Source organism: Vicugna pacos, chromosome 7 (genome assembly GCF_048564905.1).
Source record: "Vicugna pacos chromosome 7, VicPac4, whole genome shotgun sequence".
Taxonomy (NCBI): domain Eukaryota; kingdom Metazoa; phylum Chordata; class Mammalia; order Artiodactyla; family Camelidae; genus Vicugna; species Vicugna pacos.
In genome coordinates, this window is record NC_132993.1 from 9,795,812 (window position 1) to 9,813,800 (window position 17,989).

The 17,989-nt window shown below is 40.0% G+C and overlaps 1 protein-coding gene and 2 long non-coding RNA genes across 3 annotated transcripts; 1 reads left to right on the plus strand and 2 right to left on the minus strand.

The window, feature by feature from the left end:
- The first annotated feature begins 1,417 nt into the window (after positions 1-1,417).
- On the plus strand, positions 1,418-17,114 carry LOC140697521 (uncharacterized). Its single transcript, XR_012074659.1, has 2 exons — positions 1,418-1,910; positions 16,916-17,114. It is a non-coding gene; the product is annotated as an uncharacterized lncRNA (long non-coding RNA).
- On the minus strand, positions 6,609-9,834 carry LOC140697522 (uncharacterized). The gene is made up of 2 exons (XR_012074660.1): positions 9,748-9,834; positions 6,609-7,330 (listed from the first exon to the last, which is right to left on the minus strand). It is a non-coding gene; the product is annotated as an uncharacterized lncRNA (long non-coding RNA).
- LOC102532378 (olfactory receptor 2A1/2A42-like) lies at positions 12,092-13,055 on the minus strand. The gene has a single exon (XM_006210102.4). The coding sequence runs from the start codon at positions 13,053-13,055 to the stop codon at positions 12,114-12,116; it is 942 nt and encodes a 313-aa protein (XP_006210164.1). The 3' UTR covers positions 12,092-12,113.
- Positions 17,115-17,989: the final 875 nt, after the last annotated feature.

Below are 17,989 nucleotides of genomic sequence, written 5' to 3' on the forward strand. Positions count from 1 at the left end.
TCAGACACCTCTGCTTTCACAGTGCCCTCAGCTTACACTTTCCCTTTTCCTACTTTCTGTAGACTCTTGAACATCCGTCAAGATCCAACATGGAGGTCATTTCTTTGGTGAAGGCTTCCCTCTTCTCTGTTGCAAACTTCCACATCATTTGGAGCTAATCTCATAATGGCTCTTCCTAGGTTTTATTATAATTTACCTGCTTAACTTTTATTTGGGAAGAGCAGGTGCAGAAAATTGAATTAATTACAGTCTTCTTGGAAACTGTCGTCTCTGGCTCTTTTGTTCATGTTTCCTACTTAGCTTACTTACTTCTTTTTTATTATTTAAAAAGCTCTGTATTATTTCTGTGCACATATTTTTAATTTACATAAATGCTGTTGTGCTATCAAACTTATGATTTTCACTTTTTCCAACTGGAATACATTTTGAAGGTCTAGTCACTTTTCTTTGTGAACCCTTATCCCTTCTATTCTTATATTCCTTTTGCCCTGTTTTCTTTCAACCACCTTTAACTTCATCTTGTGTGTTAACATGTATGTGCATATGTATGTTTATGAGCCATATTATATTCTTTTTGGTATGAGAAACACATAAACACATACTGATACATACATAAATGTTTATATCAGATATTACACTGGTAGGAGGAGGGAGTTAGGGTCCCAAGAATTCCTCTGATGGGGGCTTAAAGTTAGATATTTCTTCAACCATTTTTATACATATATATTTTTCTCTTATTGATGAGAAGCTGGAAAAAGTGCATTGTGTCCTGATTTTTTTTTTTTTTGTATCTTAGCTTTTTTTAGACTAAAATCTCATCACATTACTGAAAGAATGAGCTGGGTCTTTATGTATCACCTCTCCTTCTGACGGACATAATAAAAGGCAAAAACAGATTACCACGTGCTGGTTATTTTGAACTCAGAAATGATCTTAGTTCTGCCCTGTTGGTCACACTCCATCTTTCCCTTGTGCTGGTAGAAAGTCACTGGCCTTCTCCCTAATCTCAAGTCCTTGAGGACCAATTCTGGAAGTGTCCTGTCCCAGCTCTCAAAGTCCCCAGGGACCGTCCCTGGGCACAGGTGTACCTCTTCCACCCTTATCCATATTATCCAATTCTTCTTCCAAATGTAGCCACAACCCCCTGAATGGTACAGCAGGCTCTCTATCCCATTCCTAAAAGTGGGCTCAGAGCATCCTGTTGTAACCATGCCCCTGAGCTTCCATGTTCCTGCCCTTCCATCCCTGTGTGACAGAGAGGTCGTGGTAACAAAAGGGAGGGGGAGTGACCAGCCATGTATCGCTGTGTCAGAGTTCTGACTGCTCAGGCGGAGGGCAGAAAAAAGGAGCTAAGAACAAAGATGAACAGAGAGAGATGCTGTTCACTTCAGCAGAAACATCCTTCCAGTTCCCTTATGATAAAAATATTCCTGCTTGCTTGGCTCCCTCCAGGCAGAGATACTGAAGACATTAACGTCATAGAAGCAAAACATTAAAAAGAGCTAGGAGGACAATTCAACCCTATCCTCTTACTGGTGATCAAATTGCTCCAGAGAGGTTGTGACTTTAAAGATCACACCCGTAACTCCTCAGCAGTGGCCAGGAGGGCTTAGCGTCCTCCTGAGTACTCAGGCTACCAGCTAAAGCCATTGAGCTCTTACTGTAGATTGTCTGCATTCACTACAATATGACTATGCGTAAATTCAAGGCAGGATGCTCGCTGTTGCCGGATATACAAAGGCAATTATGACATGCACTCTGTCCCAGGAGAATTTGGAACATTTAGATGCAAATGATAATATTCTAAAGCAGCCTCTGGTCAGTCCAAAGAGAGGTAAAAATATCCTTGCCAGGGGAATTTAAAGAAAGTACGATTAACGTAGGCAAGAGTGAAAGGCTCTATGGAAGAGGTGAGTCTTGATCTATCCCGGGAAGAAAGAGTGGGTGGGGGTGGGAGATACTTCCCCACGATGGTTGACACCCCGCGCCACTCCTTAATACCCAGGTCCCGTGCCTGACAGTGGTAAGAGCAGCACTTTGGAGAAGCAGTAGGCTGAAAGGTGAGCAGGAGGACTTGAGGCATTGGCTCAGGCATGTGTGGAGGTGTTGGAACTGTTACCGCCTGGAACAATCTTCACCCTTGTGGCCCAAATCAACCTTCACCAGAAGGCTTCTGCACCAAGCGCTTCTTTGACAGATTCATCAACAGACCTGGTGTCCGATCAGAAGTCTATTTTGGATTCCTAGTTCCTGGAGGAAATGGGAGTTTTCTGCTTGGCAGAAGCCATAGCGCCATCTTGTGGACATAGATGCTTTAATCACAAGCCTTTTTGTTCTGAAAATACTCGTCTTTGAAAAAAAAAATCCATCATGGAATGCACTCTTGACTCTAGATCATGCTTGGAATACACAGTTTATGAGTAACAAAAGGTTTCTCATGTATTCTAACTCCTGTTAGCAGCTCTTCATCACTGGCAGCTTCTTCCGTTTCAGAATAATCACACATACTTAGGATCCAATCTTCTCTCGTCCCAGACTTGTTCCTTTTGGGCTGTGTGTCCTTGGGGCTGGGTTTTAACCGTGTCCCAAGGGATCCTGTCTTTGAATTTAGCAAAGCAACTCTAAATCCTCAATGAAAATAAAGTAAAGGAAGAAACCTGGGTGTCATGACTTTTTTGGTCTCCAGAGGAGTTTGGAAAAGGAAATTCCTTATTTAAGGAGCTAAAACACTGTAATGGGGAGCTCAGGGAAGAATTCGTAGCTTCCAGGAATTTATGGAATCATTTTCTAGAATTTTTACTGGGGTCCACTAAAACATTCCTGAGAATATTTTATTTCAAATCATAAGTTCATTGCATCACTGAATAACTAATAAGACTTTGAAGTGTGAGTACACTACCCTCCAGTGGAGGGGAAAGATGCCCAGTCTTCTCAGTCTCTCTTCACTCCAGTTTGGTCTGCATCAAATGTGGAACTGATCTCCCTGCCAAGGTTGGGAACTTCAATAGGCTGCCCTTTGTAGAGTCTCAGGCTTCGTTAGAGTTTTAGGTTAGTGTGAATTTGCATAAGTTGAAAAATCTGTTTTAGCTTTTTCAAAACTTGTATTTTGAAAAAGTTACACATTGACATGTTTCAAAATTTAACAGTATAAAAGTTTTCCTTTCACACATGCCTCCCAGCTATCTAGTTTCCTTCTGCGGATGCTCCAATATCACAAGCTGTTTGTGAGATGCTTCCAAAAATATTTGGTGCTTATAGGAAATCTATCACATCAATGAAAGCCCAGAATGTATTTTGAAGCTTGCACTTTTAACTTAAAAACATAGGCTGGTGATTGTTCTATAATAACAGTACGTAAAGAGCTCCTTGTTTATTTTTCAGCTGTACAATATTCTGTTGAATGGATGTAGCATAATTTATTTAACCAGGCTCCTATTGAGGTAGTTTCCAAACGTGTGGCAGTAAAAACGACGCTGCAGTGAATAGCCTTTGTCTTTTGCTTTACACATGTGCCAGTCTACCGGTGGGGCATATCCCTGGAACTGGACATGCTGGGTCAAATGGGAGGGTCAAATTTGAAACTGTGGGAGACACTGGTTAATAGTCCTCCATGGAGGTCATTCATACAAAAGCATGTCAACGTATGACACCCCATGCCCTCCCTAACTGTGTTGTTTAAACTATTTGATTTTTACCAACCTGAGAGATGAAATATATTTCAGTGTGGTTACTGCTGTTTTTACAGTTTTCTTGTTATGAATTTCATTATATGAACTCAGATTTTCCATAAGACGTGGTCACCTAGTCAATTCTTTTTCTCTAATTTTTCTCCAGTTGTCAAATACGATGTTTTTATAATTGAAGTACTGGAGTGTAATTGATTTACAATACTGTGTTAGTTTCAAGTATAGAGCAAAAGGAGGAGAAGATATATATATATATATATTTCAGATTATTTTCCATTATAGGCTACCACAGGATATTGAATATAGTTTCTTGTGTTATACAGCAAATCCCTGTTGCTTATCTATTTGGTGTATAGTAGTTTGTATCTGTTAATCCTATACTTCTAATTTATTTCTCCCCCTTTCCTCTTTGGTAACCATAAGTTTGTTTTCCACATCTGTGAGTCCGTTTCTATTTTGTATATAGATTCATTTGTATTATTTTTTAGATTCCACATATGAGTGATGTCATATAATATTTGTCTTTTTCTGCTTGACTTACTTCAGTTAGTATGATAATCTCTAGGTCCATCCATGTTACTGCAAATGGCATTATTTCATTCTTTTTATGGCTGAGTAGTATTCCATCATGTGTGTATATGTACATGTGTGCGTATATATAAATATATATATGTATATATATATGCACAACATCTTCTTAAACCAATCATCAGTTGATGGGCACCTGAGTTATTCCCATGTTTTGGTTATTGTAAATGGTGCTGCTATGAACACTGGGTGCATGTATCTTTTTGATTCAGAATTTTCATCTTTTCTGGATATATACCTGGGAGTAATGGCCCCACCAACAGTGTAGGAGGGTTTCCCTTTCTCCACACCCTCTTCAGTGTTATTACTTGTAGACTTTTTAATGATGGCCATTCTGCCTGGTGTGAGGCGATACCTCACTGTGGTTTTGATGTGTGTTTCTCTAACAATTAGCAATGTTGAGCATCTTCTCTTGTGCCTGCTGGCCATGTGACTGTCTTCTTTGGAGAAATGTCTATTTATGTCTTCTGCCCATTTTTTGATTGTTTTTTTTTTGATATTGAATTGTATGAGCCATTTATTTATTTTGGATATTAAACCAATTGTCAGTCACATAATTTGAAAATATTTTCTCCCATTCCATAGGTTGTCCTTTTGTTTTGTTTATGGTTTCCTTTGCTGTGCAAAAGGTTTTAAGTTTAATTAGGACCCACTTGTTTATTTTTACCTTTAATTCTTTGGTCTTAAGGAACTGATCTAAGAAAATATTGCTGCAATTTATAGATTTTTTTTTATTTTAGTTTTTGAATAGGTAAAAATGGCTCAAATGCCTAACAGCTTTCAAAAGTTTTTATTGACATTCTACTTCCCCTGCTTGTCCCCAGAGGTAGACTCACTGTGATGCTAGTGAAGCTTAAGCTTCAGAGTCCCTACCAAGACACTTCCAAGGCCAGAACTAATTTTATAGTCATAAATTCACATTCTTTTTCTTAAAGACGCTTCCCCCAATTTTATAAGCCTCAGCCTAGTTACGCATTTCGTTCTCCCTGTCATCCCAGTCTCCAGCCTCTCTCTTGGGTTTCTTATGTATCCATCCAGAATTAGTTTATGCACACGAAGCATGTGCAGATATAGATTACCTGCACCTCCTTCCTTTACACTTGCTTCTCTCAGTGTATCTTGGAGATGCTTCTACATAAGACAAGAAGCACATCCACATTGGTTTTGGTTGGTTTGTTGCTAACTGCTTGACTTTCCATTGCATGGAGGTTCTGCTCTTTACTCAATCAGCCCCCACTGGTGGAGCTTAGTGAATATTTGTTTTGCTTGGTTTTGGTTTTTGCCATTTTCGTGTCTCCTGGCAGGTTGCAGAGACTTAGATGGCAGCTCAAAATCCTCTGTGGCCACCAGTTTCTGAAGAGGTAAGGATTAAAATGGGTGAAATTGGCAGGAGGAGCTCCTGTCTCCCTCACTCTCCGCCCTCTTCAGGCATCTAGGACTGCAACTCTTATCAAAACAGGTCCCCTAGTGCCTACGATTCACAACCTAGCATGAACAAGTGCATCTGAATATTTATCTATGATTGTGAAACAAAGGGCTGTCTTGCTAAGGAAATTCTGAGTATCTGAAGGCAAGAGGAGGAGATCACTGTAAGCCTAGGGAGCCTCTAAAATCGGACTAGATCGGCGTTGGCTTCACAAAAGGGCAAACGGCCCATGAGGTCAGCATTACTCAACCAGGAGCATTGCTGCAGCCCACAGACAGATTCCGCTGCACACACACTGATCATTTGTTCTGCTGGATCTGACAGAGAAGGGTCAAACAAGCCAGGCATGGAATGCTGGGTGTCTTCTGCACACCAGAAGATTCAGTCACTTAGATTGACTCTTTACCAAATTCAGGTATTACTTCCCTTCTGTTCTTCCAATTCAGTGCAAACAACATGGGCATATCATTTTGGATAACTAGAAAGGCACCTTTCCACTCTCTCCACCACCTTGAAGCATCAGCTGTCCCGTCTCCTATCACAGCCTACTTTCTGGGAGGAAAGGATTGCATCCCTATCTAACAGATTATCCCAAACCTAACCCTCTGCCCAGTTGTAACTTTTGTTCAGACACTCTCCTATGGCTCATCTCTAATATCTTCCCTGGAACTGAACTGTAGTGGGTTTTATTTAAAGAGAACACATTTCAAATCCTCTATATGTTTTACAACGGGTCAGGTAAAAATTACATAGAGAAAGTAAGAGAGTAGAAAAAAAACGTGAGAGAAGAGAATTGATGACTCTCCATTCTGTAGGACTAAGGATGTTTAGTACTTCTTTTCAGCTTAAAAATTGTTGACATGTGTATTACTTTTTGAAGCTGGCAACACCCTCTTGGAACAGGCAGGTTGGGTGGCATCTTAGCATCATTTTATAGATGGGGAAACAAAACAAGGATACAGCTGATCACGGCATACCTGAACTCAGGTCCATGGGGTTCCCTGCTATCTAAAGATCTGATGATCAGGGCTGACACTGGCTGGGTCCCTCGGAAGTGATCTGGGGACCATTAGCAGTTCAGAATGTGTCTACTGTAGTGGGGCCCAGAGGATTTGTCTTGAAGCTTTATTTGGGTTATAGTTCACATAAACTTGAACACAAATCCATTGGATGTGTCCATGGGAGTGCTGCTTCTGAAGATCTGGGAGGAGGCTCAGGTCTCTCTATTCCACCCCTTAGTACCACCAGCTCTCTCGAGTTTCACTGCTGTCCTCAAGAGCCAGACAGCTGGGGACTCAGAGCCTCTGATGACTTGTGGCAGAAACTGCTAGATGTTTACCAAACTGTTTCCTATTATTCCTGGGAAATAACTTATATAGACCACATTTCCCAGACGTCTTTGTGTTTTTCTAGGGCCATGTGACCAAATTTTAACCAATGGTTAAAGCAGAAGTACCAAGTCCACTTTTAGGCCAGACCCACTAAAGCCTCCATGCCTTCTTCTCCTTCTGACACACATGACAACCTTGGGAACCAGATGGGGATGATGACAGATCCACAAGGTGTAAGGACTCTGGGTCTCTGAATCACCAGTTGATAGCTAGCTGCTTACTGATTGGGGACACTTTCTCTGAACAAGGAAAAAAAATGTACTATGTTAAAAAATACCTTAATACATATATTGTTATAGTATAACAAAATCCTAAATGATATCAATCATTGCTTATTTTGTCCTGGGTTTAACTATACTGTGAGCAAATGTGTGCTGATTTATCTGAGGGCTAGAAGGTCAAAAGATCAGAATAAGGTAAAGTGAATAAAACTTTTCTCTTTCTTTTTTTGAAATGGCAATACTGACACTTGTTTACTTTAAATTTTTCTAATAATGCAGTATTATTTTCCACTGTATACTTTCCATTTTGAGAGTTGTCTTCTTTAAGTCTTTAATATTTATCATTTTGAATATTTTCCTGTGCCTTAACTATATGTCTACACGCACACACGTATAGGTAAGTTTTTCTCTACAGGAATGAGAAAATACTATATCAATACAACTTTCTTTTTACATGTATTTTATGAGAATCTTCCCTGGACATTATAGAGATAAAAGTTGTTTCTAATAATATTTGCAAAATATTCCATAATGTCAATTTATAATGTTTTATTTAACAGCCCCACTATTGAAGGATATTAGATTATTTGTGAAATTTTGCTATCACAAGTATTTCAATTAAAAATAAATTTACACATTGTTTTTACATATATATGTGAGTATTTCTGTAGGCTGTGTTCCTAGAATTGGCATTGTTACATCAAAAGTATGCAAATTTCAATTTTGGAAGATACATTCCCAAATAACCATGAAATCAATTTATATTTTCCACCAAGATATGGAGAAATTCCTGTGTGCCCACATGCTCAGCCATATAAGGAAGTATCAATCTTTTTATTTTTGTCCACCTGATGGGCAAAAATTGGTATCTCATGCTTTAAATTTCGTTTCTCTGATCACTAGAGAGGCTGTCCACCTCTCCTCATATTCATGAGTGGCTTTCACTTATTTCACTAGGATGGTTCATTTGCCTCTACTACATCCGGGAATTTTTGCTCAGTTAAAAAACTGGTTTGTGTATTACTATTTTGTTGATTATACATCTATTGAAATTCTGTTAGATACAGCTTTATCTTTTTCTTAAAATGGTTTTTCAGAATATTCAGGCTGATTTTCTTGGGTCTAACTTAACTAAAGGCAGGAAAAGTTTCCAGAAGTCCAGGCTACAGGGCGGCAGTATGATTAGTGGCTATGGGTGTGGTCCTTGAAGTCAGGTTGACCTGGATTAGAACTTAAGTTGTGTCACACACTTGCTTGTAACCACAGGAACGTTCTTACTACTTCTGTGCCTCCATTTTTTCTTTCCAAAAATGAGTGCAATAAAAGTGCTAAGCTCATAGAATTGATGTGACATTTAGACAAGATAATAACGCATATATCTCAGCACAATGCCTGACACTAAAGTGCTCGATAAATACTAGATGTTAAAATTATTATTTACCATATGGGCAACAGACATATAGAATTAGACATTTAAGTTTTATTCCAGGTCCTAAAAACTTTTCCAGTGAAGTTACTCTTAATAAGATCCAAGAAAGCTAATAAAACTCAACTGTCCGTAGAGTAGGCATTTCTATTCGTGTTCCAGCCAGCCTTATGCACTTACTATTTCCCAGAGCACTAAACCATTCAACTCATTTATTCATCTAGCAGTTGCTCCTGAGTTCCTACTGTGTTTAAAGCCCAAGATATTTGATTATCTAAGAATCCGTTTCATTTTCTCTGTATGAAACTTATTCTGTATTGCTTTGGAAAAAATGAAAACCCAAATTCCAATGAAATGTGAGGAAACCAACAGAGAAAGGGAAAATTAGAAAATAAGAAAGAACCTTAAAGATTGTCTGGTTCACCTTCATTTTACAGGTGAGGAAACTGAAGGCCAGAGGAGTTAAAGAACTCTTCTAAAGTCACACAGTGAGGCAGTGGGGACCTGGGATGAGAACCCAGACATCCCACGCCTGAGCCAGAACTCCGTTGACTAAATCGTACTGTGCTCAACGATCCACCTCTTGGCCCAACATGGTTTCAAAAATTAGAAACAAAGAGAAACACAGGTTTAAAAAAAAAAAAAGACAGATCAAAATGAACAATTGCTATTCAAAGTCTATCAGGATGCAAGAAGTATAAGACATGTCCCTCTGGCTGGGAAACTGTAGCCTTGTTTTCACCATGAGACAGCATTCCACCTCCTGTTTCATTGGTTTATGCCTCCCCTCAATAACCCATATTTAACAATGACACTCTACACTCGCAGCAAATGGTAAACAACAATCCTGCAGGTCGGTGGTTGGCCATCCCTGGCCCACATGCCAAAGATGCTGCAGGTGCCAATTTCAGGCAGCAAGTGAACCGGTTCCCAGTTCCTATCATGTCCAGTAGCCACTATCCATAAATGTCTCCTCCCTCTTGCCAGAGTTTTCAAGGGCAACACTTACCATGTCTTCCCATCTGACACCAGTCCTATCCCAGACTGCCAGAACCACAAGTTCAGCCATTGGACATGCTCCTCTGGGAAGCTAATCATCACTGTGCCCTATGAGAGAAATGAATAAACATTCCCAGCATTTTTTATATTAAGCGCTAAATTTTTAGCCTAATTTGTTCCCTTTCTTCTCTGTGATCACAGAGCAATACCATATTCTTGATTATTAATATCCATTAAATAAGAATATACTAAAAGTTAGAGTTGGGTAAATCTAAGGGACAATAAGATATCTAACTTAAAAGAATACAGGATACCACAAGCCAGGCCTATAAACTATGGGTAGAAATGTGGACACAATGATTATTCATTTGTTCATCCAGTTTACTGAGTGTCTGCTATAAACAGTCCTGAGGCCAGCCATTCAGGATGAGTATCTGTAGGTCCTCTCCAAAGGAGTGGGTCAGAGTTCATTTAAAGCCAGACTGCCTAGTCTTGAGTTCTGTTTCCACCAGTGAATAATTCTGTGACTTTGGGTAAATTAATTAACTTCTCTAAATTTCATTTTTCTCATCATTATATAAGGATAGTAATTGCACCCACTCCACAGATTTGATATGAAGATTATATTAAAGCGTTTTATTTAGTTCCTACCACATAGTCAGCACTCCATCATTATCAGCTACAGTTCAATTTCTACTGTAGTATAACCCACAAGTAGAGGGATTTAAAGAAGGTTAGAAATCAGAAGATAGCTCCACTGAAAATTTGGAAATTGGGGCCAATAGGTAGTTAAGGGGTCCTTTATTAATTTAATGAGTGTTCACTGAGTGCGCACTTTGTGTTAGGAATGTCAAGGTACTGCGTGCAGATGAAGAGATAAACTGACGCTTGTCCTTCCCCATGTGGAGAGATTGACACACAATTGAGAAATGTACTATAAATCCCAGGTTAAAGATCAGAAAATGTTGAAAATCAAAAACAAAATCTGAATTCCTTTGCCTAAAAAAAGGTCCCACATGTTTGCTTAGCGGATGGTCTAGGAAGAGGTTCAAAGGGAGAGAGAAGTGCCCTGAAGCCTTTGCCAGCTGACTCACAAACGGACCACTGAGTCCGGGTTGTGGCTGGGACTCCTTGTAAGTCTGCCCCTCCGACAGGGAGTGGTCTCCTCTGCTGCTGAAGGGGACATGCTTCTGCGTGTGGCAATGCAGCATGCAACATCTGTCATGAAACAAAGCCACCATCTAAAGACTGTGTTAGGAAACACTGGAATTACAAATCATATCCAGTTTGGAGAAATTTCAAGACCCCTTTCTAATGCTCTTGAATTTGCTGAACCGTCATCAATTTCAAACTTCACTGTCAGCCTCTTTCTTCCATTGCTTTCAGTTTCTTCATTGCTCACTGAGAGGCTCCTCCACCCCTGACCTTTGCAGTCACAGTCCTTTCTTGCCACCTCACCCTCATTTTCACACCAGTACACAGTCAAGCTGCATTCTTGAGTGAATTTGAGTACTTTTTCCATATGGAGCTCAGTGTCTATCTTTGTCTGGATGCCAAAAGTTTTTCCTTCTCTCCTCTTTTCTCCTCCTGGAGCATCAAAATTTTTTGATTTTTATATAGGGGTTATGATTATGGACTCAGGAATCAGACTGCCTGAGCATGATCTTGGACTAGGTACTTATTAGCTGTGAGGCTTTAGTTAAGGCACTTAATCTCTTTGTGCCTCTGTTTTCTCACCTAAAAAGTGGTTAATAAGAGTCCCTATCTTATGAGGCTGTTACGAAGATTTTAAAAGGTAATACTTAACCGATGTTTAGAATAGTGCCTCACCATAATGACCACAGAAAGTGAAAGAGACTACAGGATTTAATCAACAAATAATTTTTCCTAAGCCTAGGTAGGCAGGCACTTAGGGACATTTACGATTGGTAAGAGGATTTACAATTGAGAGGAAACGTCTGAATGGGGGGGTGATGGACAAGGTGTCAACAGATTCTGAGTCTCTGCCTGGCTACAGTATTTAAAAAATATTGTTACTGATGTGGCTAAGTCAGAAATGCTCGCTGTTCTGCTATTCCTGCACACTCCTGATGAAGTCACGAGTGTCTAACTTTTGGTACCCACAGCGGTGGGTGAAATAAACTTTTTCATCTAGATAGTCTTAATTCACTAAGAAGTTAAGTGAAAAAATAAATATATTTGATAGAATTAAAATATAAGAATACAGTAAAACCTAAATACTTTATGGGGAAGGAAAGAGAGTGCCTCACAGAGTGTCTTGGGTTGTTCAGTCTCAGATATAAAGAGTGATGAACGTAGGTGGTATTCAGTGTCCAAGTCTCCGAGTGGACTACCGGGGGTGGTGCGACTCAAATGTCACTCCGTTTGGAGATGACTTTCCTTGAACAGCGCCCTCCTCAGGGCACCCTTGACCTCTGCATTCCTCAGGCTGTAGATCAGTGGGTTCAGCATAGGGTTGAAAAGACTGTAAAACAGGAAAAGGACCTTCTGCTGCTCCTCAGGGTGTTGAGATTTCGGGGCCATGTACATGACGATGGCACTGCCGAAGAAGAGCCCCACCACGCAGAGGTGGGAGGAGCAGGTGGAGAAGGCCTTTCTGCGGCCCTCAGCTGCCTGGATCCTCAGGATGGAGAACAGGATGCATGTGTAGGAGACCAGCACCAAGCAGAGGGGCCCGACTAAGATAAACACAGAAGCAGCAAAAATGACAACTTGGTTAAGGCTGGTGTCAGCACAGGCCAGCTTGAGGACAGACAGGAGTTCACAGAAGAAGTGGTTGATTTCATGAGGCCCACAGAAGGGCAGTCTCAGGATGAGGCTCACATGGACCAGGGCCAGGAGGGAGCCACAGGCCCAGGAAGTCATCACCAGGGTGACGCAGACCCTCCAGCTCATGATGGCAGAATATCGCAGTGGGTGGCAGATGGCCACATATCTATCATAGGACATCACCACCAGGAGAAGACATTCGGTGTGAGCAAAACTCAGAAAAAGAAAGGTCTGTGTCATGCAGCCGGCAAAGGAGATGGGCTTGGCTGGATTCAGGAGGTTTAGCAGCATCCGGGGCACTGTGTTGCAGGCACAGGCTACGTCCACGATGGCCAGGTGTGAGAGGAAGAAGTACATGGGGGTGTGCAGCCTGGAGTGCAGGGAGATGAGCCCCAGGATGGCCCCGTTCCCCAGCAGGGTGAAGGCAAAGAACAGGGAGAAGAGCCCAAAGAGAAGCATCAGAATCCTTGGGCCGAGACAGAATCCCAGTAGGGTGAACTCTGTAACCATTGTCTGATTTCCCTCCATTTCACTATGCAAAAGGTAAAATGGATAGCTTAGGGCAAAACTGTCGAAAACCAGACATTACTTTACAGTCATTTTTAAAAGACAAAATTTTAAGGAAATGATTAGTCATGCATTAAATTAATTACTTAATCTGACATCCAGTTTTACAGAAGGGGATTGTGTCACCAATGATGGGTTACCTAGAGCCACTGACACATGTGATAGGAAGAAGGAATGTCAAATCAAAAGAGGAAAGAAAATCACCAGGAAATAGGGACCATCCTGGAGCTGCACCTGTCAAAACTGTTCAGAGACTATCTGGAGCGTAGAAGTAATCTGTAACAAAAGAACGCTACATGTGAGAATTAGAACAGTCCTAGAAAAGAGATGCAACTCCAGTTTCTCAATAGAATTATCAACTGTGTTGCTTTCCACAACCAAAATCAACCTTTGCTCTCTCGAGCAGCTTACATGATAACAGAAGGAACAAAAAGATAAAAAGCAACTTTTATGACAACGTGATTGTTTACGTTGTTAAGACAGAATCAATGGATGTCTTACATGCAAGCTCTAATGAATATTTTTCTTTTCAGAGTGATGAAACCAAGCCAACCATTGGCCATTTGGCAGTTAATCACCTGATGGATACACAGGATTTACCAACCCCCCCCCCAAAAAAAACCCAAAACTGTTTTGAATAACAACCCCTACATTTTGTAGGAATTGGATTTTGGGGGGCTGCCCAGTGTTCATGTATGGTGAATATAGACTTTGGGTGCAGGGGTGTAAATGAGTATGAAGCCAGGCATTCACACATGGATTTGAAGGCTGCGGCGAGTGTGTGCGGATGTATATGGAAACACTTCAAGGGGTAGTTCCCCATGCACTATTTCTAACTCTATTACAAGAGCAAATCTATGTAATAAGTAGGAAAGGCCGTACCTGGAACAAGGTGTGCTGCAGGCCTCACTCTTTGTGTGATGGTTTAACATCTGTATCAGGTATCATATGTGAGATTCAAAAAGACAGCAGATGACAATTCATTAAAATTTCAACCCTGCCCTACTTCGGCAACACAAGAATTGATAACTGCTCTACAGAGAGCTAAATTTTCTTTTTGCAAAGAGATCGTTTAGTGAATTTGTCATTTTACAGATTTCTATAGCATGAAATTGGCAGTCCTTTATTTGATGCTTCTCTGAATTGGTGGTGTGCCAAATAATGGCTGCCTTGTCCTAAAGTCCTGGAAAACAGCTTCCTCAAAATACCAACTAGAAATCTAGCATCTTGGCTGATGTAAACATTCAGTAACTTAGCTAGGCCAAAATAACCTGAGACTGAGCTACGGAACTCGAGCCTGCCTGCCTCTGAAGAGAAAGCTTCTCCAGAATTAACGCATGGAAAGGAGAGTTTGTTGACAAGACCCTGGTCCAGTTGTCATTAACACCAAAGGAGACATGAATGAGATGCTTCCTGAGGAACTTGGAAATAAGAGAAACGCTACTGATATTTGAGAAGCACAACTTGCAAAATCCAATCATGGAAGAGAAGAACTGGAGGAGGCAAACAAGAAAACCTGTGCTGACGTATTGCTGGAGAGCTCTGAGTGCGTCCAAGACTCCACTCAGGGGCTTTGACGGAGCCTCAGGGAGGCAGGGGCGGACGATCTGACTGTGACTCGGGAATCCAAACGTAGCCGTTGTGTGAGGCTCCTGTCTACGGAAGGACTGAGGAATAAACAAGAGGGGTGACCCACGGGGCCAGTGTTTGTCAGCACATCTTCACCGCTGTCCAGGGGAGACTGGCCTCATGGTGTGAGAGAGCTGTCCCCCTGGCAGGTCTGTATCTACAGCTCAGGTGGCCTGAGTGATCAGGGGTCAGTAACCCTCCCTGGTAAGATCTCCAGTGAACCCCCTCTGCTCTGATTCTGTGCTCCCCTGTCAACCACGCGGTATTGCAGTTTGCCTAAGAGGGAATGTGCTGATAAGCAAAGTTCTTGCCAAGTTTTTATAATAAGTAATTCCATTTATGTTTATTCATGGGTTTTTTTGGGGGGGGTTTGAATAGAATGATACAAATGAGAAATGAACAAAATTTCCAAAGCTGCATCGCAAAGCAGGGGCAAGTTCCTGAACAGAGATAACCTCATTGAAATACAACCCAAGGAAAGCATTTCTGAGCAGCTAATCGGAATCCTGAAGGATTCCTGCTACATCCCTCTCTAGAAACAAATGACTGTTTTTTAAAATAAGTACTATCAATAAATTATTATATTACCAAGACATAATTGAATCTACTATACTATGAACTCCTAACATGAGACTAAAGCTTATTTTTTTAGGATGATACAAAAAATTACAGCACTAGGACAACTTTTTACATTAATTTGGAAAACATACAAAACATATGAAAATATTTAGTTGTGAAAATGCATTTGAATCTACATCTTATAAAAAGCTTAATTTCTTAATTCAGTCCTTTATTTCCTTTTGTAACTTCCAAGATGATTACATAAAGGAAAAAGAAACATTATTTACAAATCATGAATCTCCTTAAAACCTAAAGGGACAGTCAACAGACAGGAGGGCCTAATGAGTGCACTGGGATTAGCAGATACAAACTACTATATATAAAGTAAACAACAAGGTCCTAATGTATGGTGCAGGGAGCTACAGTCAATATCTTCTAATAACCTGTAATGAAAAAGAATATATACGTATAATTGAATCTAATGACTATGCTGTGTACCAGAAGCTAACACAAAATTGTAAATCAACTATATGTCAATTAAAAAAAGATTCTTTAAGAGCAGTTGCCATATCGACAGCTGGATAGTAACTCATGCCTTGTGAGCAAGGAACTGGTGCATCCATTTTTGTATTTCTGGCTCTTGGCAAAGGTTTATTGACTGAACAAATGAATGAATACATATGAATGAGTGAATGCCTAAATACTGAATGTGTGGACCATCCTTGGGTCTGGAATTTCCAGCTTGCTTAAATCTTACCTACCATAATCATAGCCAAATAAGGACATTTTTCCTAAGGCAAAAAAGAACACTGTCAGAAGTTTGATAAGAATAACTATAGAATCTCCAAAATGTTTAAGCATTGAACATTTGAAAGATATTTCTATTCTCTTTCTTTCCCCCCATACTTTATTTCATTTTACATGATATTAAAAGCATCTTACCTGAACTCTAATGGATTAAATTTGCTGAAGGACAAACAGAACTGAAAGGGGAGACTAAGAAAGACTGAATATATCCCAGTTCCCAATGCAACATTCAGGACTTGTTTTATGCTATAAATGATACATCTAATATGTAGGTACAAGTTAGCAATTTAAAAATTGGCAAATCATTTGATGACTAATACATTATCCGGTCTCTGTGGTTTCAAAGTAAATATCTAAGATTGAAATCATTTCTCTACACATGAACAAACCTGTTGGTACTAGATGGGGCCTATGTTTCAAAAAGTAAAATTTAAGATCTGATGAGCTGACAAACTCTTTCCTAATGTTGAAGGCATGAGTCACACAGCATTCCTAAAATGAAAGCTATTTTTAAATCCTCAGTTTGACTTAAGTATTGCATTATTCCAAGTAATAAGAAATATTTGTTACAATTAATGTACTCAATAGAACCCTTCTGTTCCCTTTTTATTTTTATTTTTTTAAATTTCTTTTTTAGGTAAAAATATTTTTACATTTCTCTTGAGATTTTTTTTTTGAGCCATGCATTACTTAGAAGGCGGTTGTTTAATCTTCAAATATTTGGGGGATTTTCCAGCTCTCTCTCTCTGGTATTGATTGCTACTTTAACTCTATTATGATCTAAGAACAGACATTGTACGATTTCTATTTTTTTTTAATTTCAGGTGTATTTTATGGCCCCAGATGTGGCCTATCTTGGTGAAGGTTATATGTCAACTTGAGAAGAATGCGGACTCTGCTGTTGCTGGATGAAGTGGTCTGTAGGTGTCCATTACATCCAGTTGATTGATGGTGGTGTTGCGAACATCCTGAGTTTCTGCCTGCTGGATCTGTTCATTTGGAATAGAGGGATGTTGAAGTCTCTGTCTGTTCTCTATGTCTCCTTTCAGTTCTCCTAGTTTCTGCTTCATGTATCTTGATGCTCTGTTGTTAGGTGCATACATGTTAAGGATTATGTCTTCTTGAGGAAAGGACCTTTATCATTAAGTAATGTCCCTCTTTCTCCCTGGTAACCTTCTTGCTCTGAATCCTCTGTCTCTCTTGGTGGAGGTGTCTTCCTTCTCCCTGTGCCTCGCTGTATCACTGTCTCCACCCTGACCTCTTTCCTTCCTGGCCCTCTGTATGATATTCTCTCTCCATTTCCCATTTTACTTATACCTCTTCTATAAGTCCCCCTTCTCAAAATCTCTTTCTTAACTCCCCAAAATGCATCTCCACAGTATTTCTAGAGACTTGTCAGTAGTTTCAATATTTGAGTGGTTTCTAGGAGGGTTGTGATTACATAGGAAGTCTGCTTTTAGTTGAACTGTCTTTAGCCTTGGAAAATACTATCTGATAATTCATAATAGCATGAGTCTCTGTCAACACGCTTATCTGGGATATTGAAATATTCTCTCTTTATACCATAATGGCCAATAAGTCTATTACTTGTACTTTAGAATTAACTTAACAAGAACTTGTGTTTAAAGTATACCCTTAGATTGAAGAAATCTTTTTGATCAAGGCAGTGATGAAAAGATCAAACGTTGGGCCACGCGTGGTACCTAGAACTTAGTATGTGTCTCATAAATATTCACTGATGGACTAGAAATCAATTTTATTAAATCTAAGAAGACAAAATGTTAATGAGCTCTTCACATTGTGCCTTGAGCCAGATTCTCCAGCCAAAAATAAATAAAACAACCCAACCAAAACCAAAAAACACAACCACCCCAAAAGCATCGAGAGGCCCTGCAGAG